This window comes from Heterostelium album (assembly GCF_000004825.1).
Source record: "Heterostelium album PN500 unplaced genomic scaffold PPL_scaffold13, whole genome shotgun sequence".
In the NCBI taxonomy this organism is placed as follows: Eukaryota; Evosea; class Eumycetozoa; order Acytosteliales; family Acytosteliaceae; genus Heterostelium; species Heterostelium album.
In genome coordinates, this window is record NW_008805075.1 from 943,763 (window position 1) to 968,219 (window position 24,457).

Here is a 24,457-nt window from a genome sequence, read left to right on the forward strand (position 1 = left end):
AAATTTAGTATCAAATTGAAAACATTTATTTTGTTTTTGTTTATGTTGAAAGTATTATTAGACATCAGCACCTTCATAGAGTGGATTGACACCAGTGTTTGCTGATTCCTGATAGAGTGGATTGCTGGATACAGTTCCTTCACTGAATGGTGAGTCACCAAAGAATGCGTCGGTTGGTGGTGCTCTGGTCTTCATTAATCTCCATACACCCAAAGAAATGATAGCTGCTGCAACAACGGCTGCGGCGATTGCGGCAGAAATGACAACAGTATTGTTCTTATTGGATCCGGTTGGTGATGCTCCAACAAGGATAGTAATATTCTTGGTGTCCGATAGATCGTTGTTTACACGATTGATTGCGTTGTAACCAAGATCGTTGACATAGACAATCAATTGGTAGGTACCGGTTTTGTTGAATGAGATTGTGATTGTATTGAGGAATCTATTGAGTGCATCGTTTCTATCCAAACATCTAACTTGATTGGATGTGGTGTTACAGGAATCCGATGATGCGAATGGAAGATTGATCAATCCATCCAAGGTAAGCTCGTTAGTAGTTGTTGAAATCAAGGAGAGAGTGAATGTAATATTGTTTTTATCGGTTGAATCTGGATCAAAGACACTGATATTGTTGAATAGAACTGGAATGGTTAAACTGGTGTTGTATTGGAGTTGGTTGGCATTGACAACAGGTGGAACATTGACTCTGAGCACTGACATGAATAATCTCTGAGAATCAGTCATATTCAATGGATCGGTACCAATCAAAGTGAATTGTGAAAGTCTCAAACCGGAACGACCTTTGTTTGGTACGTAGACAACTCTCCAAAGATTATCGGTTGCAGATCTCTTAATCTCAGAGTTGAATCTGAGAATCTCTCCAACAGCGTTTGATAGTTCATCGAATTGGTATGCTGCACCTCCTGTCATCAAACCACTTCCGAATGTTGATTTGAGTTCGGTCCATGGATGATCATCGGAAGTAACATTGAATGTAATGATAGTCGATGTATTTACGTATAGATCGACATTGTCATTAACGATTGGGTGAGATGTTCCATTGATCATATAAGTTAATGGGACAACTTTTGGAGCAATAAAGACATGGGTTACATCGATATAGATTGTATAGATTTCAGAGGAGTATCTTTGTTTGATTGCGAATTGGAAACTATCGATATTGACTCCATAGGTATCCTTTGGTGGCATGTAATAAAGAACATAATTGGATTCAGTGAATACCAATCCATTCGAAGAAATATTAACTAGATCAACTCCGTTTTGGAAATAGTAGAGTTGTCCTCTTCCAGTGAAGCTGGTGATATTCATTGTGTATCTATTACCCTCTGGTGCAGTTGCTTTGATTGGAATTGTGAGTTTAACATTTTCAAGGGTTGTAAGATTTCTCTCACCAACGAACATTGGAATTGGGTTGACTGTGATTTGAATTGGATAGGTGATGGAGCTGATCGAATGTTTGTTGATGACAAGATAGGAGAATGATTCAAGTGGTCCTTTACCTCCGATGGAATTGAGATCCGATACATCTTTGTTTGGTGCATAGGTGAATGAGTTGGATGAGAATAATTGATCGGTTGAAGTGATTGGTGCTCCGTTCGAGTCTAACAATTCACCGTGCATTGGGAGCGATGAGAATTGGTATTGGATCTTGGTTGAATCTTGACAATCGTTTCCGACAAGTGCGAATGAAACCTGTTGATTCTGGACGGTTACAAGCGATTTACCCTCTCCAGTTGGCTTCGATGGTACGCTTTCTGAGGAAATATTTGAGAAAGCACTTGAACATAACACTTCACATGCTTCAACTTTGAAATAGGTTTCGAAACTATCATAGTTATTGATGCTTGGAAGATATTGGAGTGGCTTGGTGGTATCGAGTAAAGCTGGTGCAGTGATTGGTTTACCGTCGGACAAGAGTGATCCAATGGCTGGAGAATTTAATAGATTAACTCTTAAATTGGTCATTGGATTGATATTTGTAATTGAAATCGAGATATCAATTGGCTGAGGAGTATTTGGACAAACATTTTGGATATTGATAATCGATGGAATGATGGTAATAACTGGTGCATAGTCAACTTTGGTGACGGTGATGGTAACTGTGACTGGATCGGATGAAAGTCCCGAATCATCTGTAACATAGTAACTGAATTGCTCTGTTCCAAAGAATGTGGAATATGGTTTATAGATTGCTGAGAATGGTGCTTGAATAGTAGATGGTAGGGAATTTCCATTGGCAGTTAAAATTAATCCATGCTGTGGGTTGTTGAGGAAGAAAACTTTGAAACCACCTTGGTATCCAGGTTGATTTGTATGAACTCCATCTAAAGTAAATGAATTTGTCTGATTGTTTTGAGCAATGATGAAAGGACCAACGGGTTTGGCAAATGGTGGGTATTGTGAAATACTTCCAGAGACATCGATGGTAACAGTGGATGATGAGGATAATCCAGTACTATCGGTGACAGTAATGACAAAGGAGGTGTCAGAATAAACTTCGTTTGTAGCTTGGTAGGAAATTGATGATGAAACGATACTGGAAGTTGTCAGTGGATATGTACCAAGTGTATAAGTTGTTCCGCTTATGGGGATGTTCTTGGTATCGTAGAGAGTTCCTCTAGTCTTGGTGATTGCACTTAAAGTGACTTTTAGAGTTTCGTTGGGATCTGGGTCGGATACAGTGAATTGAATTGTTAATTTGGAATCTGGTGCCATTATTTGTGCTGGATTGATGTTCAAAGTCGGTGTTACAGCAACACGGTTGACGGTGATCGAAAGAGTACATTGAGCATTAAGTTTTGTATCGGAAATAAATACGAGGACTTTGACAGTTGAAGCGGTGGCTGTAGAAATTGGAGTGAAAACAAAGTTGGAGTTACTTGGATATTGAGTACCTTCAGCGATTGGAACGGAGGCGATAGAGATACTACCAAGGGAAAGAATATTCGCTAAACCTTGGAATGAAATGGTAACAACATCTTCAGGGTCAGCATCCGATGACTTAATGGTAAATGGTGCAGGTGTGTTTTGGTCAGTGGTTACACCTACAGCATCACAAACTGGAGCATAATTTACATTCTTGATAGTAAAATCTACTTGACTGGCAGCACTTAAACAACCATCGTCAATAGTATATTTAACTTGATCGGTTCCATATTTGAATGGATTTGGAATATACTTGAAAAGATTGGCTTGGACAGAGGGAAGCTGGTAGGATTGACCAAGAACAACAGTTTGAGTATCGTTGAACTTTAATACACCGAGACTTGGAATCGAAGAGAATTGGATGTTGAGAATATTACCATCGATGTCATTTGCCGGAATGTTAAAGATGGCATTGGAATTCTCAAACAGTGTAATACTGGTTGGAGAGGTAGTTGGTGCATGATTAATGTGAATTTGAACAGTTTGTTTTCCGAATCCAACAACTCTGGTAGTAATCGATGGTTTCGAATTTATATTTGCGGGCTGAACATAAACATATTTAGTTTCAAATTCTTGTTTGGAAGCTGATAGTGTTGGACCACTTGAAATAAAAGATGTATCGCCTGATACCAATATTTGTGGTGAACTGATCATCGGTTGAATCAAATCATCAATTGCCAGTTGGTACCAATAATCTGAATTCAAACCATTTAAACTAATGAGTCCACCAATTTGTGGAGTAAGCCATGAATATGAATTGGTTTTATCTGAATAACAAATTACACCTAAGAGAATGTTTTGTTTGGCTAGTTCATTTTGTAATGTAGTGATAAGAGTGTTGTCGGTTGGTGCAAGATTGTTGTCTGTGTATAAAATCATCATTCTGATGGCTCCGTTTGCTGACCATTGAACTGTCGATGCTGCCAAGGTCAATGCTTGATATTGATAGTTTGGCTGAGGTGCTCCGTTCTTGAATGTTAAAGCTTCAACATCATCAACAATGGATTTCGAAAGTAACTTTTGAATTTGGAATGTATTTGGTTGGTTTTTGGTATCAGAGAAATATCCTAATCCAAAATTGACATTTTCAATGTTTAATGAATTTTCAAATGATGCATAGTATTCCTGGAATTCATAATAGAATAACCTTTCGGATGAAACATCAACGATGAAATACAAGTCTAGTGCAGCCGGTGTTTCAATGGTTGATTTGATGGAAAGTGGTGTAGTTACATCTTTGTTCAAATAGATTTGAGCAGTAGTTGGGTTGATAATCATATCTGAATTACTGATTTGATCTACGATGAAATTTGGTTTCTTTGGATCACATCTCTGAGTTAAACTAATACTACATTGGATACCATACCATCCTGGATCACATATACACTGACCATCTCCATTTATTCCAGAGTTAACGGTTCCATTGGCACACGGTGGATTCGGTAGGCAAAGTGGTCCATAAAATCCAGTGTCACATTCTGTACAATTCTTTCCACCCCATCCAGGTAAACAATTGCACAAACCAGTGGTTTGGTTTAGTGCTCCATTTCCACAAGGAGAAACAAGGACTCTGATATAGAATGAATGAACAGAGTAGGTCAATGTAATTCCTTGACTGTCGACCAATCCCAATGAAATTACATATGCTCCGATTTGGGTGGTGGTTGGTGACCAAGTAAGTTTGATTGTTCCATAGTTGGCAGGACCGTTGGTTTGTGGGCTAACGGTCATTCCTTGTGGAACATTTCCAATGGAGATCAATACACTTGATGTTGTTTGTGGTGACATACCAACAATGGTGACTGAATTGGCAATTGTGGAAGTGAAATTGACATATGTAGATCTAGCTGGTGTTGGATCAACAAAAACTGGTGGGTTCGGGATAACTACTGGTGCTTTGGTTACATTGATAAGGAAATCAATGATAATATAGGTGACGTAGGCATTTTGGACATATTTCTGTACTTTGATTTGAGCACTCCACATTCCTGTTTGAGTGGCAGTATAGGAAACAAGACCACTCTCTGATACCTTCAAACCAGTTGGTTGAGTTCCTGGCATCTCAGTCTCATTTGACATAGCGAATTTAAAGGTGGCTCCTGGAGTCATATCGGCAACTGGAACTTGCCATAATTTTTCGATACCATTGTAGGCATTCAAAACTGGTAGGACACCAGATGCAGGTGAACTTCCACCAATACATCCCGGGAAATTCAATTCAGTTGCAACATTCCAATATTCTAATATTTATAATAAATCTATTAAACTATTTTTCTTAATTTATTTTTTTACGGTAAAAATAACTTACTATTTGCATTATTGATAAGTGTATCCAAACGACCTGCTTCATAATAGTTAATGTAAGCGGTTCCGGTTGTCTGAGTGAATCGATATTGGAATTTCATCTCGGTGGTGAGCCAATCATTTACTTTGTCAACATGATTCACAACAAAAGCTGTTCTAATAGTTTTAATGTCACAGTATTTACAATCACTGAATGTGTAAAAAGAACTGTATATTTTTACATCATGATGGTTGATTGTGTCATTTACAGCGTATTGAGTAAAATGATTTTCTATGAAATATGAATTTCTGAAGGCAACCTTTAGTGAGAACTCAAACAGGGTTGGATCAGAAGGAGATGTAGTCCATGTTATTGTACCATATCTAAAATGAGTTCCTAAAAAAACAAATAATGAAATATTTTTTTAGAAAATAATAATAATAATTGTTAATAAATTAAAAAGAAAAATGCAAACAAATAAATACCATTAGAATAATTAATAAATAATATTAATAATATACAAATAAAATTAAATTTCAAATTCCACTATTTTTTTTATTATTATGAATTCGAAATGGTGAAAAAAATATTACAAAAAGGTATTTACGAGGTGTTATATTTTTAATAAAAATAGATTTGTTTTTTTTTTATAATTTATAAAATCTTAATAAATCTAAAAGTGATCATAGAATTTTAATGAAAATACAACCCTTTGAACCCAATACCGAAGCTAATGAAAAAAAAAACCTTCTAAAATTGGTCAAAAATCAGTCTACACACACTGAGGGATTGCAAACTATCATTCCCTCAGCCAATTACGATGAATAGGATGATTTTTTTGAAAGTGGAATAGAAAAATTTGTGTTGTTTTTTTATTTTATTCTGCAAAGACTCATGTTGTTTCGAAACAATTGTCAAGCACAATTCATGAAAATTTAAGTTTTCTTAGTTTGCTAATTGTATCGAACCAAATCTACTATGAAAACAAAGTGTGTTTTTTTTTGTGTCATTGAAAACATCGATTTGAGATGGAGTTTTGAGGTTGAAACAACGCTTCGGTTTGCAAACTAAAAAATAAAAATAAAATCGGTGTTTCAAATCGCAAACGTTGCATCGAAAAGATTTTTTTACACTTTTCTCTGTTGATGATGAGGTGGTAGATGCCTCAGAATCCACCTTATGAAGGGGGAATCAGGTCACACCTTTTTCCCACTTGCATATTTAAATTACTTTTTTTTATGATGTTGTTGGGGCAAAATGATACAACAATGATGACACTTCATACATACTCGTTTGCAATATTTATTTTTGCTTTTGCTTTGTTTTTTTTTGTTGTTTTGCAATCTTGCAATGTGGCACCCCTCCAAGACTTTTCATTCGAAAAAAACAAGAACAATTGATGTTTGGCAAAGAAAAATACTATTTGCAAATAAATATTTGTTTTGTTTTGTTTGTTGTCATAAAAAAATGATCATTTTTTTTCATTTTTTTTTAAAAAATAAAACAAATCGTTATGGCGGGAAAATCTGTGTTCACAAATATTTAATTTTATTTCTTATCATTTTATTGTTGCATTAAAATGAATAGGAATTAAATAGAATAGAATCGATTCTATTCTATTTATAATAGTAGTTATTGAATGCGAAATAAACAAAGTTGATATTTTATGATTTTTTTTTAAAATTGATTTTTATTTTTTATTATTTTTTTTACTCTTTGGTGACAAAGTTCTCTTGTTGGAATAATAGTAAATTGAAAAGAAAATTGATCGGCACTATATACTAAAAATGATTTGTCAGAGAGTCTTCTGAAATGTTTATCAGAATCCGAAATGGTTAAAGATGTTACTGAGAGAGGAAAAAAGTTTAAGTCATTCACCTCCATGAAAGAACTAGCTAACGTCAATGATCTCAATGAAGGAGGCCATTGATTAGGTTCTATTACTTTACTGTAGTTCCCAATATTGATTGACTCAATCGATTTGGGGAAGGAAGTTGGTGTTAACATTGAGGTTCCGCAGATACTAATCGACTTTAATGATGTCGGCAGTCCAACTACTTTGCCACTGAATACTTCACCTAAACTCAGATGTTGAAGGTTGACTGGAAGTGCCATACATCTCTTTATCGGTTGATTGAACTGTTTCGGTAAGTAAAGATTGATTAAACTATCTGGTAACTCTCCAATTTCAAGCGATTCATTGTCTATAGCTAGTTCGGTAAGATCCAATGTTTCCAATTGTTCGAATGTTGAGAATACATCACTTTTAAAACAAATTTTATATTCTAATTTTAAATATTTGATATTCTTGGGAATGAGCTCCTTTGTAATTGATTTCTCCATACCATGATTACATAAAGTGAGATGAGTGATATACGATGGAATATCATCTTGTCTTAGTGAAACACCATTCCGGTAGATCAATTTAAGTGTTTCAATTGATTTGAGATCACGAATGTTTTTCAACCAACTTGTTGATATCGAAAGGTGTTTCAAAGTCGATGGAAGTTGTGTGGTGTCATCAGATGGCTGGTCTTTCTCTGCGAACAAATGCAACTCTTCAAGATTCGGTGGAAAAGAGCCAATGTCAACTGCATTAAAGTGGCTAAGTACACTTGTTTTGAATACTCTAAGTGTTCTTGGTAACTCTGATGTTTCGACAGTGACAACCACTCTGGTATTAGAAGGAATTGATACACTATATCTTTCAAGCTCAAGAGGTAACAACCATGATTCTGAAATATAGCATTTGGTTATGATTTCCTTGATATTTGATGGTAATCTTATTTTAGAGTCAGTGTAAAGAACATTTGAACAGAAATGAATAGAGCTTAAATTTGACTTGGCAAGCTTTGCAATCAAACGATCACCAAGTTCAATACTATTAGCAAATTTTATTCTGCTAAATGACGGTGGAATATCAGCATTTCCTATATATCATAGTATTAATAGAAACAGAGTTTGTAAGTATTATTATTAAAAGTAAATTTAATTATTATTATCTTATAATACCTTGTAGAATTGAATCATTATATAAATTGGAAGTATGTACACCATATACTATAATGATTGAAGGATCGTTGGTATAAAATCTAATGTTTAGTGTGCAATCTGATTTAAGATCTAGTGATCTCTTATATTGTTCTCTGTAGGAGTTCATAGTGAACTCTTTATTCTTCTTTTCATCGATAAGATCATTATTTTGAGGTAAATCTCTACAATTGAACCAAAGATATTTATCTCTCTGATCGAACCATCGTTTACAAACCAAACTGAAGCACACTCTATCCAAGTCATCATTCAACTCTCTTATTATTTTGCTTAACAAAAGAAATGGTAGATTTACAAAAATATCATTATTCTTTTGTTGATTAACTTGATTATCATTGTTTTTAATCTTTTTATTTCTTGCCATTTATATTATTAATAAAATACTTGATATAATTTAAAGAATAATAGATCAAATTATATAGATATAACCATCTTTATCTTTCGAAGAAAAGCAAAAAATAAACAAAAATCTCGAGATTAATATTTAAAAATAAATAAGAATTTTTCCCAACAAACATATTTTATTTCTAAAAAAATGTTTATTATTCTGATTTTTTTAAATATAACAAAAAAGAATTTGTCGATGTTTTTATAAAATTTTCAAGGAATCTAAATGAGATATATTTGTTGGAATAATAGTAAGTTGAAAAGTAAATTGATTACCATACATTAAAAATGATTTTTCGGTGAGTCTTCTGAGCTGTTTGCCAGAATCAATAAGGGTAATCGATGTTACTGAGAGAGGCAATGTTGATAAATAATTAGGTCTCAAGAATTCTTTTTCGATTGTCAATGATTTCAATGAAGGTGGCCATTGATTAGGTGCGATCAATTTATAGTAATCTCTGAAATTGATTGATTCAATCGATTTGGGGAAGGAAGTTGGTGTTAACATTGAGGTTCCGCAGATACTAATCGACTTTAATGATTTCGGAAGTCCAACTACTTTGCCACTGAACACTTCACCTAAACTCAGATGTTGAAGGTTGACTGGAAGTGCCATACATCTCTTTATCGGTTGATTGAACTGTTTCGGTAAGTAAAGATTGATTAAACTATCTGGTAACTCTCCAATTTCAAATGATTTGTTGTCTATAGCTTTAGCTATGGTGAGATCGGTAAGATCCAATGTTTCCAATGTTCGAAAGTTGAGAATACATCACTTTTAAAACAAAATATTATATTCCAATTTCAAATATTTGATATTCTTGGGAATGAGCTCCTTTGTAAATGATTTCTCCATACCATGATTACATAAAGTGAGATGAGTGATATACGATGGAATGTCATCTTGTCTTAGTGAAACATCATTCCGGTAGATCAATTTAAGTGTTTCAATTGATTTGAGATCACAGATGTTTTTCAACCAACTTGTTGATATCGAAAGGTGTTTCAAAGTCGATGGAAGTTGTGTGGTGTCATCAGATGGCTGGTCTTTCTCTGCGAACAAATGCAACTCTTCAAGATTCGGCGGAAAAGAGCCAATGTCAACTGCATTAAAGTGTCTAAGTAAACTTGTTTTGAATACTCTAAGTGTTCTTGGTAACTCTGACGTTACGACACTAATAGAGAATTTGGTATACCAAGATATTAATTCGTATCTCTCGAGTTCAAGAGGAAACAATGATGGTTTTGGTAGATGACAACTGCTAATGATTTCCTTGATATTTGATGGTAATCCCATTTCGGTGCGAGAGTGACCAACCCATGAGTTAATATGAATCGATCTTAAATTTGACTTTGCAAGCTTTTCAATCAACCAATCTTCAAGTTCAATACCTTCAACAAACTTTATTCTGCTAAATGACGGTGGAATATCATAAAGTTGAAAATTATCTATAGATAAAAACAATTTGTTAGTATTTATACTTTATATAACATCATGTCATGTTTAACTGACTAACGAATTTATTATACCTATTAGAATAAAATCATCCCACATATCGGAGGGTTTTGTAGTTTGATATAAATTGCTTATTGCATATATTGGATATGTGATGCGTAGTGTGCAATCTTGTTTAGCATCGAGAGATCTCTGAAATTGCTCTTTGTAGGAGTTCATAGTGTAAAGATTATTGCCCACTTTGAGCAAGAAACCATTAGTTTGTGTTATACCCTTACAATTGAACCAAAGATATTTGTCTCTCTGATCGAACCATCGTTTACAAACCAAACTGAAGCACATCCTATCCAAGTCATCATTCAACTCTCTTACTATTTTACTTAACAATAGAAATGGTAGATTTACAAAAATATCATTATTCTTTTGTTGATTAACTTGATTATCATCATCATCCTTCTTAATTATTTTTCTTTATTTCTTTTCATAATTTATAAAAAAAAAGTTTAACAACAAACAAACAAACAAACAAACACGTGGTTTTAAATAATGCCAAAGAGCTTTTGGAATTATTATTGGGAAATTAGCTCTCAAAAAAATCTTTAGTAAAAAACTAAAAAATAAAAAATCTGGTTAAAAAAATAAAATAGGTTTTTTTATTAGATTTAAAAACTGGTTAAAGATAGTAACTTAAAACAAATAAGAGAGAAATAAAAATGAAAATAAGCATAATGATCTTGGCAGAAAAAAAATAATATTTTATTATGTTGTGTAAAAAAAATAAAAAATAAAAATAAAAATAAAAATGAAGGTGAACTTAAGTTTTTTTCATTAATCCGAAAATCTTTAATTTTTTTTATTATTATTAATTTAAAACTTAAAACTTTAAAAATATATATTCACAAAGAGATTTAATAATAATAATAATAATAATAATTATATAGAAAAGAAATGAGTGAAAACGAACAAGTAGAAGAATCTACCAATGTTTTAGTGACTCCAGGTAGACAACAGCAACAGTCGTCTGCAACACCACCAGCGGCAACAACAACCACCACAAGTAATACAAATGTAGTACAACCAACTTTAAGTAGTAATGGTAGTGGTGATAACTATCTTGATGAAGCCACACTCCTAATTATCAAGAAACGATTGGAACAAATCGAAATTACGAAAAACGAAGAAAAGAAACTAGCGAAACAAGTACAGAAATCAATGAAAGATTTGAGTAGCTCTCTCGCAACATTGAAAGAAGATGAAAAGGTTAAGCTATTACTATCTAAATATCAACAAAATGTAAATATTTACTTATTCATACAGAGGACTGACTATCGAAATGCTAACATACCTAAACCTTCTATTAAAACAACAAAAACAACAACAACAATTAGTTAACAGAGAGATTTAAATATGATAAGAAATTAGCACAAAATGAAGAAGCTATGAGTGTTTTGAATAAAGATAATGGCAGATGTAAGATTAGATCGAGATTGTTTTGTTTGTTCCTCATACTTATCATTTCAAACACATTTATAATAATATTTTATAGTGGCAGCAGAATTGACCAAATCAAACGTTGTAAAGGTAAGACTGGAAACATTGTTCAAAGAGGTACAGAAAAGAAACGACGAAGTCATGGAGTACAGCAAGAAAACCGCCGTCGAGGAGGATCAAAAGCGTAGAGATCTATCGGATAAATTCAATGCTACTCTCAAGGATGTCTCTAGCAAGCTGAACGATTTTAACGATCAAAACGAACGTCAAGCCAAATATATTGAAGAGTAATTAATTCAATCATATCATATCATTTAGTTTCTTAATTCATATACTAATTTCTTTTAACAACAGATTACAAGATAGAATCAAGTCGTTCGAAGAGATCTCACAGAAATCCAATGTTAAGTTCGATTCCGTATTGAAGAAGACCGAAGCTGAAACCAGTATTTTAATCTTAAAGTTACATCAACAAATTGAAATGACAAACAGAGAGAATGCAAAGGTAAATAGTTATAATTAATAATACTATTCTAATTAGAATAATAGAATTATTGACATTTTTATTTATACAATCTATCTATCTATCTGTTTATTTGTACCTATAGGCAATAAAGTTAAAGGAAGAATTAGATAGATTGACAGCAGAGAATTTAATTCAAAAAGAAAAAGTCAAGTATTACGAAGATAATTTCAGTCAGTTCCAAGATATCATTCAGAAATCCAATGAGAAATTCCTAAGCTTCAAGAACGACATGGAGAAAGTAACAAAAGCAAACAGATCATTGGAAAAAGATAATAAACAATTACATTCAAAGATTGAAGGAACCAACAAAGCTCTTATCAATACAATGACAGAGGTATGTTTATATAACATAGACTAGGCTGATGAAATTAGAATGAACATGTTATTATTAAGATATTAACTAACTAACTAATTTAACTTTTTTTATTTAAACAGTTAACACAACAAAAGAAACAGAATGAAACTTTAAAGAATCTTTGCAAGACCCTAACCACTGAACGAACTCAGATGCAAAATGAACTCAAAAAGTACACCACATCCAACAACAACACTACTTATTCAGATGACACTGCCAATGACGTTGAAAAAGAAGAAATCAATAATACTAATGACAGTAACAGTAACTCTACAGCTACTGTGGTTGATGACGATAGTAATAATAAAAATTTGAATGCCAATGTACAATCGACAGCAACAAATGACAATAACAAAAACAATCCACAACAGACCACCGATAATCAAAACAATAGTAATAATAATAATAATAACAATGATAAACACTCTGAGAAAAGCGAAAAGATCATAAACACAACAACTAAACTGTCAGATGTCGATTAACATAAATAAAATAATGATTGTGTTTATAAAAAATTTTATTTTTTTGTATTTTTTACAATGTAAGATTAGTATCTGTGACACATTCTGATTGCTACTTGCTTATGATTGATTCATAAAGGTGTTTTGATTCACAATCAAACTTACTCATCCAATTATAATTTATGTTATTTTATTATCAACAAAAATCACAAGTTTGCATGAGTTAAATAAATATTCAGAAGTGTTTGAAACTCCCACGCAAAATGAAAAAAAGATTAATTTTTCCATTTGTACCTGAACATCCTGTTGATTATTTATTCAAAGGTACACAAAACAATTCATTGATGGTGTGTCAAAAAGTTTTTCACCATTTTTGTTCATTCTTTGTTTTAGCAATAAAAACAATCAAAATTGTTTAAGATACCCCAAAAACCAATGAAAAATTAGATTTTGATTTTTTTTGGGTAAAAATGAAAGTGTGATTTTGTGTGATTCAACGCAAATCGCACACTTTGATAAAACCAGTACCCAAAGAAAGAGTGTTTCTTTTTTTTTGTTTTTTTTTGATGTTGGATGAACATCAAACTTTTTGTAATTTCGCCAAGAGATATATTAAATTTGGGAACATCAAACTAGTTAGAAAATATAAAGGGTACACCTCTAGAGAATGAGAGAGAGAGTGTGGGTGTTCAATGAATCATTAGTATCCACTAAGCCAAACAATGAAAAAGTAGAGGAAACTGAACAATGAATGTTTAAATTTAAACACTTAAGCAAAGAATATCTTGTGTGTTTTGTGTATAACCATGACCAACTTACAAAAATTTAATTAAATTAAATTAAGCTTTGACAAGTTGATTCAAAAAAAAAAAGTATAAAACGGAATAACTTCTGGATATTAAATCATCAAATCTCAAAGCAACAAATAACAACATCAACAAATTATCTCTTTCTTGTTTAGTAACTTTAATATTAATCATATAAAATGTGCACCCCAACTCCAGTCATCTCAGGTCTCATCCCAGGTAATGCCTATGGTACCTTGAGCCTTCGTTCATCATCCAACTGGTCACCAGACTGCTCCGTTGTCTACTCGCAAATCAACTACAAGAAGGGTAATGTTACTTCTGCCAACGCTTCATCCTCATGGCACGCTCTCACCGCCGACGACAAGCAATGGGTCACTTTGAGTTCACCAGTTCCAGTCGAGTTTGTTCAAATCCAAACTCAAGGTAGAGGAGATGACGATCTTTCACAATGGGTCACCTCATACAGAGTCCGTTACACTGAGGACGGTGTCAACTGGGTTGATGGTCCCACCTTCAATGCCAACACCGATCGTCACACCGTCGTCACCAACACCCTCCCAACCCCAATCATTGCCCGTTCCATTGCTCTCCACCCACTTACCTGGCAAGGATTTGTTACCATGAGATTCGATGCCCTCTACCGTCCAATCAAGCACACCATTACCGAGACCGGTCTCGTCATCGACGAAACCCAAAAGTTCAACTCTGGATTGCCAGTTGGTGACAAGTTCTCTGAGCACGTCGTCAAGTTCGACAGAGCTTTCCCAAGAATCCCAACCATCGTCTGTGGTTTGACCCAAATCGACTGTGGTGAAGACAAGAACTTGCGTATCCGTGTCTTTGCCAAGGACATCACCAAGGAAGGTTTCACCTTTGTCTTCATGACCTGGTACGACACCAAGTTATACGGATTGAGAGGTTCATACGTTGCCACCTTGGACATCTAAATAATTTAATTTATTCACTTTTTTAAAAACAAAAAAAAAAAAAAAAAAAACTAATACTTAATAAAAATATGATTTTTTTTGTTTTAATAAATATAAATTGATTAAACAAACATTTATTTTAAAAATAAATAGAATAAGAAGAATAATAAATATATAATTGCAAGTTATCTATTTTTAAAATTTTAAAAAATTAAATTAATTAAAAAAAAAATGAAACGAAAAGTAAACAATGAAAAAAACGAAAAAAAATCATTTAAACCATTGTTCATATAAATATTAGATGAATAATTTATTTTTAAAGATATTAAATAATAAAGTTTTAAGTACAAACATTTTCAAACATGTTTATTATATAAATAGCAGATTAAATCAATGGGAAATTGATCAAATAGATAAAAATTCAGTGGAATCAATCAGGATTCATGGAGAAATTGATATTTCGGTTTTGATTCCAAATATTGAAAATCTAAAGAGCTATTCATGGTCACAAATGTTAGAGGAACCTTTTGTTTTAGCTGGTAACGGCTATTATGAGCTTCTTAAACAATATTATCAACGTTTAATTAATAGTAATAATAATAGTAATATAGATATCAACTCAATAGTAAAATATCAAACCATTATAAATGCAATTAGATTCGGTAGTTTAGAGATTGTTAAATACTTTATGGAGGAATTAGATGTAAATCTAAATAGATTGGAAGCAATTCAAAATAATGAATCATATATGGAGGACGACGGCGATGAAGATGAAGATGAAGTTCAAGGTGTTACTTACTACACTCCACAAAACTTTTTGAACTACGCCGCTAGACATTCTCGTTTGGATATAGTCGAATACTTGATTACTTATGATAATAGAGTGCCGAGGAACAAGAAAAACAGTGATATTGGTTATCAGTGGGATTATTATACTGCAATGGTTGGTGCGATCATATCTGGTAATTTTGAATTGGTTCAACTCTTTCATAAACAGCTGTCATTGGAATCAATTATAAACCCACAATATATTTTTGACAACAGTGATATGGTAAAGTTATCTACTTTCAATGCAGCCGCACTCTTTGGTCGCATCGAATTCATTGAATGGCTGAAACAGAACCGATCCTCAGATAGAATTCACAACAGAATGTACTATTATGCAATCAAAGGTGGACATACCAGAGTTCTCGAATATCTCCTCAAAGAGAATCATATTAACGATCGTTCCGAGAGGTCAAGCAGTAGTAAATCAGAGATATATGGATTTCCATTGGATCATGCAGCTTCTTTTGACAGATTCGATATGATGAAGATTTTATTTGATAATGGCGATAAGAAAACAACTAAAAAGGCAATGGATTCGGCGGCTTTAAATGGAAATCTAGATATGTTGGTTTTTTTACATGAAAATACAACAAGTGGATGTTCAACAGATGCCTTGGATCAAGCTTCACAGCGCGGCCACTTCAGCGTGGTCAAATGGCTTCATCACAATAGAAATGAAGGAGGAACTACTTGGGCGATTGCTTTAGCTGCTGCCAGTGGACATTTGGAGATTTTGAAATTTTTGCACCAGAATCGTACAGAAGGCGCAACTACGGATGCCATGGACTGGACTGCATCAACAGATAAATTTGAAGTAATGAAATGGTTGAATGAGAATAGGAGTGAAGGTTGTACAACTATGGCATTTGACTATGCTGTTAATAGCAACAACATGGAAATGGTTAAGTGGCTAAATGCAAATAGAACAGAAGGTTGTAGTGCACAATCAATTATCAATGCAGTTAGAAACGAAAATATAGAGATGGTAAAGTGGTTGCACGCCAATCGGACAGAGGAAACGACATCAGAGGCAATGGACTTGGCTGCTGGAAACGGTAATTTGGAGATAATTAAATTCTTACATGAGAATAGGAGTGAAGGTTGCGAAGATGCATTGATGAGGGCATGCGAAAGTGGAAAGTTTGAAGTGGTTAAATGGTTGGCTGAGAATCGTACGGAACCAGTTTATTGGAAAGTCATGTTTGCAGTTTCTGAACAAAAAGGTTTAGAGATCTTCGATTGGCTCCATCGTAATGTCGAGAGTTGCGCTATCAAACATTTGGACCAGTATATCAGTCTATTGCGTCGAGCTTTCGCTTATGGCTCTTTAACCTTAATGCAATGGCTGTGCGATAACTGTGAGTTGCCAAACTACGTCATCGATAGAATGAAGGAATTCATCAAACCAAAGGATAAAGTACATGCTCAACTTTTAAATATATTTGCAAATAGAAATAAGAGGAGCTACGATATAGATGAAGGTGAAAAGATATCAAAGAAATCAAAAATATAAATAAACACATTTTAGGTTATGAATTACCAAATGGAACTGCTGACATTCTTGAGTGGAGCAAACGAAGTGTGTTTTGATAAATATATACTATTAATGATCGAGTTTATGTAAAATTACAGTATCCACAAATAGAGAGCTATATGAATTTTAGTTTTAAGGGAGTTATATTCATTATCTAGATTTTTTTAAAAAAAAAATTCAATAAAATGCTTACCTAGAACACCACATTAACTTAGTGGTGATAGGTTTACTGTTGTACCAGAGTTTGTTGAAGTTGTCGATGATTTGTTTAATATTCTGTTAGTATTTGAGTGCCAACTCTGAGTTGTTTTTGTCTTTCTCTAACTGCCAGATCCATGTCAAGAGTACTCACGCAAGACTAAAGCCGAAGATGTTTGGAAGTCTGACATATCCAAAAGACAGATTGTGATGCCTAGAAGCCCTCGACAGCAACACAGAACTTCTAACTACAGTCGCAAGAGTTCGGGAGTATCCACATCAACTAAAGACTAACATAAATTTTTAAAAAAAATCCGGCTGGCAATCTGATTGAATACTAAAGGAAATAAAATAATCTGGAATCACCTTTGATGTATATTTCTAAAATAGATATTTGGAAGATTATTTACATGTAAAGTCAGGATGGTGTAGTTGGTTATCACAAAACCTTAACACGGTTTGGGTCATGGGTTCGATTCCCATTCTTGATACAAATTTTACAAATTAAAACCCGTAATGCGCGCATTATAGGTTTTAATTTTTTGCGAACAAAAAAAAAAAAAAAATTGCAACGAAATTATTATTATACCAGTTGGCTATCTCAAATCTATATTGTAGTCTCACAGCAGTTCCTTTCCTTTATCAAACGTATATACCACAAGTACTGTAACTACAGACTTCGTAATTGGAAGCACTCGTGCATCAAGTTTGACGGTCCTATTTGTACTACTGTCCACTTCACCCACCTTACTGCTGCCATCGTACATTCGTTATGGCAGGCGCTGTCCTGTGAAATGTTTGGTGATGGTACCCATTACAAGCTGGAAAATACCGTCAAGAGAGCAGTCACCCATTACACCAAATTAATCGATGCCAATTACCACAAGCTTAACTTCACGATCGCTAATTCAATCTCCCAAGGAGTTACTGTCGATTGCTCTGCATTAACGCGTAAATTTAAATCTGATTGGAATCTTAATCCTTCCAACTACGTACCACCACTTTATACTGTTGTTCATCAACACGCAACTACTGTTAGATCTATTCTATCCTAATACTACTCAACTTATTAATTAATAATTTATAATAATAATAATAATAATAATAATAATATTAATAATAATAATAATAATAATAATAATAATAACATTTTATTGGCTATATTTCTCACGGCCTGTGTGAGAATGTAAATATAATATAAAACACGAACTAGCAGGTTAATATCAATACCTGCAATTTGTTGACTGATCATGAGTCAACAAATCTTTTTTGCAAAAAAAAAAAAAAAAAAAAAAAAATCAAATCTATTGCAGATCTATCACCTCGCCATATCTCAATCTATGCTACACTCTGTGGCACCAATTGGCAGTTCATCTCAAACATCTGGACAACAAGATCAAATCTGCTAAACCAATTCTGATTGATGGTCTACCACCCACTCTAAAGCAAATCTACGACCACCTATTGTTCGTCAAACATGGCATTCCACCACTAACTGATGGTCAGTTCCAACTATCGCTACCACCAACCAAATTCGACTACACATCTTACGACTGTATCTTCACCTATATTTCGCTCATCAAACACCAGCGTGGACGAAACACTGTCTTCCGGTTCTTCTCTCGTTCACTTCCTGGATTAGCTTACAACAAAAACAAAGAATGTGAACTGTGCTTCACATACTGCTCTGACCCATATTTCCATACATTCTTTAATTGTCGAGCAGTTATGCACAGATTCAACCTTAACACCATTCTTGACTCCTTACAGCTTTCAGGTGGTCAACGATTCGATTGGACTATGGAAGACGCGTATCAGTTGGTTAGAAGAAAGGACAACATCACTACTCTCGTTTCACTTGTCTTTCATCAAATCTGGAAATTCTATTGTAAATCCTATTTTGGCGGTACTCCTCTCCACGATAACAACCTACTATCTAATGAATCTATCATTAATGAATATATACAGCACTTATCAGTAATGAAATTAATTATAAATAACAGTATCAGTAACTTACAATCCAAACTTAAATAACCAATAACCAATCAAATGTCAGCCAACTATTATTTCCTCTTCTTCATTTCTTCATTTTCAAATTAACCAATTCAATCATCAGTATTCTCATCAGCTTAACAATCTATTAATATCAATAACTAAAATAATTATAATAACAATCAAAATAGCAATCAATTGCAGAATTATGAAAAAGTAAAAACTGTAAAAAAAAAAAAAAAAAAAAAAAGAAAAATTCGATGGTTTACACCATCCCCAATATATTACTTAATAAATCATTTTTTACTTCTTAAAAAAAAAAAAAAAAAAAAATGATTTATGTATGGCCATATTTTTTAATAGGCTATATTTCTCACGGCCGATGTGAGAATGTAATATAATATAAAACACGAACTAGCAGGTTAATATCAATACCTTCAATTTGTTGAATTATCATGAGTCAACAAATCTTTTTTTGCAAAAAAATAAAAACTTCACATACAAGTACTGCTCTGACCCATATGGCAACTCATTTGGTTACTTCAAAACTTGGTCATTGTTGTCCTTCTAAGGATAATAAGGTAGCCACCAAGGCAATGCTGGCACCCATCGAATAACATCAACAACATAAACACATACCATTTGAAATAGTCCATTAAAATCAATTAAATTTATTATTTCAACTAAATAAGTAAGAATAGTTGAAACAACAGATCCAAATAATAATTAACGCGACGTAAAAGAAGTCAATTAGATTATTCAGATTTTTCAATTATTATAAAAGATATTAAATTTATTAAAATTAAGATAAGAAAAGAAAGATTAAATAAAAGTTAAATTTAAAATCATAAAAAAAGGTTATTAGAAACATTTTTATTATTTTTAATCATAAAACATATGAGAGATGGCAGATCCAAACGCGCATTCAACCGATGCAACAACAACTAATGAATCAACAGCATCTACGGATCCAACAACCACCACAAACGATCTAAGAATGAGTGATCTTGAAAATAATTATAATAATAATAATCAACCTCAATCAAATACCACTTTGTTTTCTGATGTCACTCCTGCCAGTGCTCGTCCAGATCCACCCCCATCGGGATCTATTCAAATCTAGCCTGACAACATCTAAGCTCCCGATCTCCTTAACCATCACTACAGGTCAACCGGATAATAAACAGTCATCCATGCTTAATTGTGCCAAAAAATTTACTAACCCAACTTCTTCACCATCCTTAAAACTGTTCCATTAGTCTTTGAAGGATTATAGAAACAATCACTTCTCCAGAGTCATACCAAGCAATCCCATCCTTGTTGATGATAGTCTCTTTACTCAGAAAGAAATCTATTATGTCTTATTCAACCACAAGTTCAGGATATCAATTCATTGTTAAAATTATAAATCAATACCATTATTAGAAGAATAATAAAGAAGTAAGGAATTACTTCAGATATAATACAAAAAAAAACTTTTTAGACTCTTATTCATATTCAAAACTTCAAGGTTTTTAACTGATTTTACAAAACAAAAAAGTTATTGATTTTTTAAAATAGTAATTTATCAGATGAAATGAAAATAAAAGAAGGAGAGTATAGTAGTGGTAGATTCAAATTCAATCTTTACTCTCATTAATTTAATATTGAACTGGATACTTAGAAATACTATCTACAGCTCTAGATTCTCAGATTTTTTGGAAATTTTAGAGAATGATATAGATCGACTTATAAATAATTTGTTTTAGTATATTCCACAACTGTACAAGACATCTCACTTGTCATCAATATACTCCAGCCAACATATAGTAATAGTCAATTATAATTAATTAAATTTGCTACTTTTTTTTTTTAGATTATTTTAATTTTCTCAAGATTTCTTATCTTTTGATTAAAATTAATAGAGTTGTTATTTGATGAACATCAATCGATTATTTATAAAGATTTTTAATAATAGTTTGTTAGCAAGATTAATAATTCAATATGTAAAATATATTCACCAAACAATAAAACCAAAGAGTTTTGGAGGAAAAAATGAAGAGAATAAACCCATTCAAGTTTATTCATACAATGAAATGATGGAATCTCCTTTTATCATGACCGGTAATGGTTATTTAGAACTACTAAAAGAATATTTGTATCGATTAGAATATCCAATGAGTATTGACAATATCTACAATATGACCATCTGTGCAATCAAATGCGGTTCCATCAACATACTAAAATTTATTCAGGAATCGATTGGGATGAGATGGCCAAACTCGAAGAAATCATTTGACTTCCTATATTATTCTCTTAGATATGGTAAAGTTGAAATAGCCAACCATCTAATGGATTGTCCAATTGAATGGGATTACCAGACTGCACTGATATTCTCACCGTTGGCCGGCGACCTGGATCTCTTGAAACGAATATCTCAAATAGCTGGAAATAGTGTTACAACAAGACTTGGTCAAACTGTTTTCGGTTGCGCAGCACTGGTAGGTCGCGTAGATCTGTTGGAATGGCTACAAGAGAATCGACCACAAGATAGAAAGTGGGCAACACTCTATCATTGTGCAATCATAGGTAATCATCTTCATGTCATGGAATACGTATCAAAGTTGGATCTAAAAGAAGATGACATTTCCCTTGATTTCGATACATATTTTGACCTGATAGACTTTGATGTGCTGCAATAGATAATAGAAATTTAAATATTATGAAATGGTTATATGAAAATCGAAGCATTTGTTGCAATGAAAAGAAAATACTAATTAAAGCTGCATTCAATGATCAACTCGAGATAGCACAGTGGTTAGTTGAAACCTACACTGAATCACTAAACAAAGGTGTATTAGAAAAGATCATTGAATTTGATCAAAATAAAACAATCGAATGGATAAAAGAAAACAAGATTAGAGAATAGAAAAAAAAAAAACAAAAAATAAAATAAAATTTTAAAAAAAAAAAAGATTTAAAAAGAAAAAAATTAGGTTCATTTTATTTAAATAAAAACTCTTTAAATACAATATTTAGTAAGAATGAAGGAAATAGATACATTATCATATATATTAGGATCATTAGTAATGATTTTAGGTGTTGTTATACCACTGTCATACATGATTTATAAGAACAAAAAGGTTTTCTCTACAATAAAATCTTCAAAACAATAATATTGTGTATAATTATATAATTTGAATAGAGATAATGTATTTATTAGTATTAGTATAAATATAGATATATAATAGAGTAGATGATATGTAAATAAATAAGATATAGTAAAAAGAAAGAAATAAGAATAGAAAGAAGCATAAACTTGGCAACCACAACCTAAATAGAACAAAAATAGAAAAAAAAAAAAAAAAAAAAAAGAATCATTTAGCTTTTAATGTACAGAATTAATTAGTTCACTCCAACAACCGACAAATTGGCTCAATCACGACATACTATAAAGAAACCAATGGTCAGACAGAAGCTTTGGTCAAACAATAAATGTCTTTTCCCATAATTTAATAACCATATTTATACCAACCATTTTTAAAAGACCATGTCTTTTTTTTGAACTTTTTTTTTCATTTTTTCATTTATTTTTCAGTGAGTTTACTGTTTTCAGTAGTACTCGCTCAGTTGAAACTATGAGATTGGGAGATATCTAGCAAACCTCTTGACATAGAACGGTTTAGGAATTCATATAGAACCCAACTAACTTTTTTTTTTGTTCTTTTAAGGACATACTAATAAACTTTGCTTTGTTTAGATTTTACTTTTTTTTTTTTTTTCCTAAGTTTATGAATGCTATTTACTATTACAACTGACTACTATTAATTGGTTTATATGATTTACAAATGGATTGATCCAAAACTTGATCGATATGAGATTTCAAATTGTTTTCCTAAAACATTGTTAATTAAATGTTTGGTTGATTAGTCAAAATTAATTGAATATTTCGGTATTAGATGAAAAACTTACATAATGATATACCCAACTTATTGGATCAGAGATATCACCTGTTTTACTTTGAATGTTGATACGATGTTTCTGGTCTTGACTGCCTGGCTGTGAGGTGTTGAGTGGATCGTTGTTGAGTGCATGGGTGACGTTGGCGAGTTTCAATGTCTTGCCACCATTGTAACTAGCAAGTTGTTTCTGGTTGATGTTACTCTTAACGAAAGTTGGTGAGTACACTGTATTGAGTTGATGACGTACCGCCGACTCTGCCATCAGCTCTTCCAACGTGTGGAATCTCGACATCTGTAACATTGTCAACCACTGTGGTGGAGGCAAGAATATCGTACCTCGATCGTGCTCCTCGAGTGCCTCCTCCGGTGAAAACCAATCTAAATGTGTATTCTCAGTACCATCCACAACAGCTGAATATGGATATCCATAAATTGGTGCTAAATAGAAATACTACAATATATATATAATATATTTAATAATTAGTGTTATTTAAATTCACCACCATAATGATATTATATAATATACTGAAACACAATACTTACAGTGTCAAATCTATGTTTAAGATGTTCGGGTGTGATCCATCTTGACCACTCATTGATATTATCTATTCTTGGTTTAACATTACACATCTTTAGGAAATCTAGCATATTGATTCCATCTTTCTGTGGAAAGGTCAAGCGTGTGTGTAAATAGAAAAAGAAGATCTAAAGTTGAACGAGTTAGCATTCAAAAACTTACTAATACCATGTTACGAGCACTCTGAACGGTATCGACTGATTGCGATTCAAATATGGTATCGTTGACACCACCGATAAAGAAATTTGTCTCTTCGAATACCTCACGCATTGCGGTGATACGTAGACCTAGGTCAATGTTTGCAGTACCCAAGTACTGTGTCCAGAGGTGACTTGCGTCGGACTTGTCGAATGCACCACCCGGGAATACATGTGCCTGTGGGAATGATCGCAAGTCTGGTGATCTCTTCACCATCATAATACGATAATCAAAGTTCTTTGGTGGTTTAACCTTGTCGACAACAGAGAATGGTGGTGGTTTGCTAAACTCCCATTTCAAAGCAACGATTGCACTTGCTGCTTTTCTAAATGATTGTTGACTACTACTCATTCTCTATCTATCTATCTATCTATTGTTAAATATATATATATATATATGTCAAACAAGTTTATATTAATATTACAAGTTATTAATTAATTTAAATAATGACAAATTTGTTTTTTTTACAAAAATCAATCTTAAAGCATGATGATTAA

At 32.8% G+C, this 24,457-nt stretch overlaps 8 protein-coding genes and 1 non-coding gene across 9 annotated transcripts; 5 read left to right on the forward strand and 4 right to left on the reverse strand.

Moving 5' to 3' along the window:
* Nucleotides 1–57: 57 nt before the first annotated feature.
* Nucleotides 58–8,645, reverse strand: sibA (substrate adhesion molecule; the record flags this gene model as incomplete). The annotated part of the gene is made up of 6 exons (XM_020582245.1): nt 58–5,186; nt 5,255–5,626; nt 6,208–6,297; nt 6,944–6,962; nt 7,013–8,160; nt 8,243–8,645. The coding sequence occupies 6 exons, from the start codon at nt 8,643–8,645 to the stop codon at nt 58–60; spliced, it is 7,161 nt and encodes a 2,386-aa protein (XP_020427548.1).
* A 178-nt stretch (nt 8,646–8,823) lies between these two features.
* PPL_11494 (uncharacterized protein) lies at nt 8,824–9,284 on the reverse strand (the record flags this gene model as incomplete). The annotated part of the gene is made up of 2 exons (XM_020582246.1): nt 8,824–8,890; nt 8,950–9,284. 2 exons carry the CDS (start codon nt 9,282–9,284, stop codon nt 8,824–8,826), a joined length of 402 nt encoding a protein of 133 aa, XP_020427549.1.
* Nucleotides 9,285–9,446: 162 nt separating this feature from the next.
* PPL_11495 (uncharacterized protein) lies at nt 9,447–10,343 on the reverse strand (the record flags this gene model as incomplete). Its single annotated transcript, XM_020582247.1, has 2 exons — nt 9,447–10,117; nt 10,199–10,343. 2 exons carry the CDS (start codon nt 10,341–10,343, stop codon nt 9,447–9,449), a joined length of 816 nt encoding a protein of 271 aa, XP_020427550.1.
* A 729-nt stretch (nt 10,344–11,072) lies between these two features.
* On the forward strand, nt 11,073–12,978 carry PPL_11496 (taxilin; the record flags this gene model as incomplete). Its single annotated transcript, XM_020582248.1, has 6 exons — nt 11,073–11,417; nt 11,513–11,594; nt 11,671–11,902; nt 11,970–12,120; nt 12,224–12,475; nt 12,577–12,978. The coding sequence occupies 6 exons, from the start codon at nt 11,073–11,075 to the stop codon at nt 12,976–12,978; spliced, it is 1,464 nt and encodes a 487-aa protein (XP_020427551.1).
* Nucleotides 12,979–13,942: 964 nt separating this feature from the next.
* PPL_11497 (discoidin I) lies at nt 13,943–17,033 on the forward strand (the record flags this gene model as incomplete). The annotated part of the gene is made up of 2 exons (XM_020582249.1): nt 13,943–14,655; nt 15,074–17,033. The coding sequence occupies 2 exons, from the start codon at nt 13,943–13,945 to the stop codon at nt 17,031–17,033; spliced, it is 2,673 nt and encodes an 890-aa protein (XP_020427552.1).
* A 636-nt stretch (nt 17,034–17,669) lies between these two features.
* PPL_11498 lies at nt 17,670–17,743 on the forward strand. The gene has a single exon. It is a non-coding gene; the product is annotated as a tRNA-Val (tRNA).
* A 2,405-nt stretch (nt 17,744–20,148) lies between these two features.
* On the forward strand, nt 20,149–20,367 carry PPL_11499 (uncharacterized protein; the record flags this gene model as incomplete). Its single annotated transcript, XM_020582250.1, has 1 exon — nt 20,149–20,367. One exon carries the CDS (start codon nt 20,149–20,151, stop codon nt 20,365–20,367), a length of 219 nt encoding a protein of 72 aa, XP_020427553.1.
* Nucleotides 20,368–20,600: 233 nt separating this feature from the next.
* Nucleotides 20,601–22,152, forward strand: PPL_11500 (uncharacterized protein; the record flags this gene model as incomplete). Its single annotated transcript, XM_020582251.1, has 4 exons — nt 20,601–20,639; nt 21,149–21,404; nt 21,669–21,812; nt 22,007–22,152. The coding sequence occupies 4 exons, from the start codon at nt 20,601–20,603 to the stop codon at nt 22,150–22,152; spliced, it is 585 nt and encodes a 194-aa protein (XP_020427554.1).
* Nucleotides 22,153–22,658: 506 nt separating this feature from the next.
* On the reverse strand, nt 22,659–24,311 carry PPL_11501 (NUDIX hydrolase; the record flags this gene model as incomplete). The annotated part of the gene is made up of 5 exons (XM_020582252.1): nt 22,659–22,672; nt 23,043–23,118; nt 23,196–23,636; nt 23,729–23,815; nt 23,925–24,311. 5 exons carry the CDS (start codon nt 24,309–24,311, stop codon nt 22,659–22,661), a joined length of 1,005 nt encoding a protein of 334 aa, XP_020427555.1.
* Nucleotides 24,312–24,457: the final 146 nt, after the last annotated feature.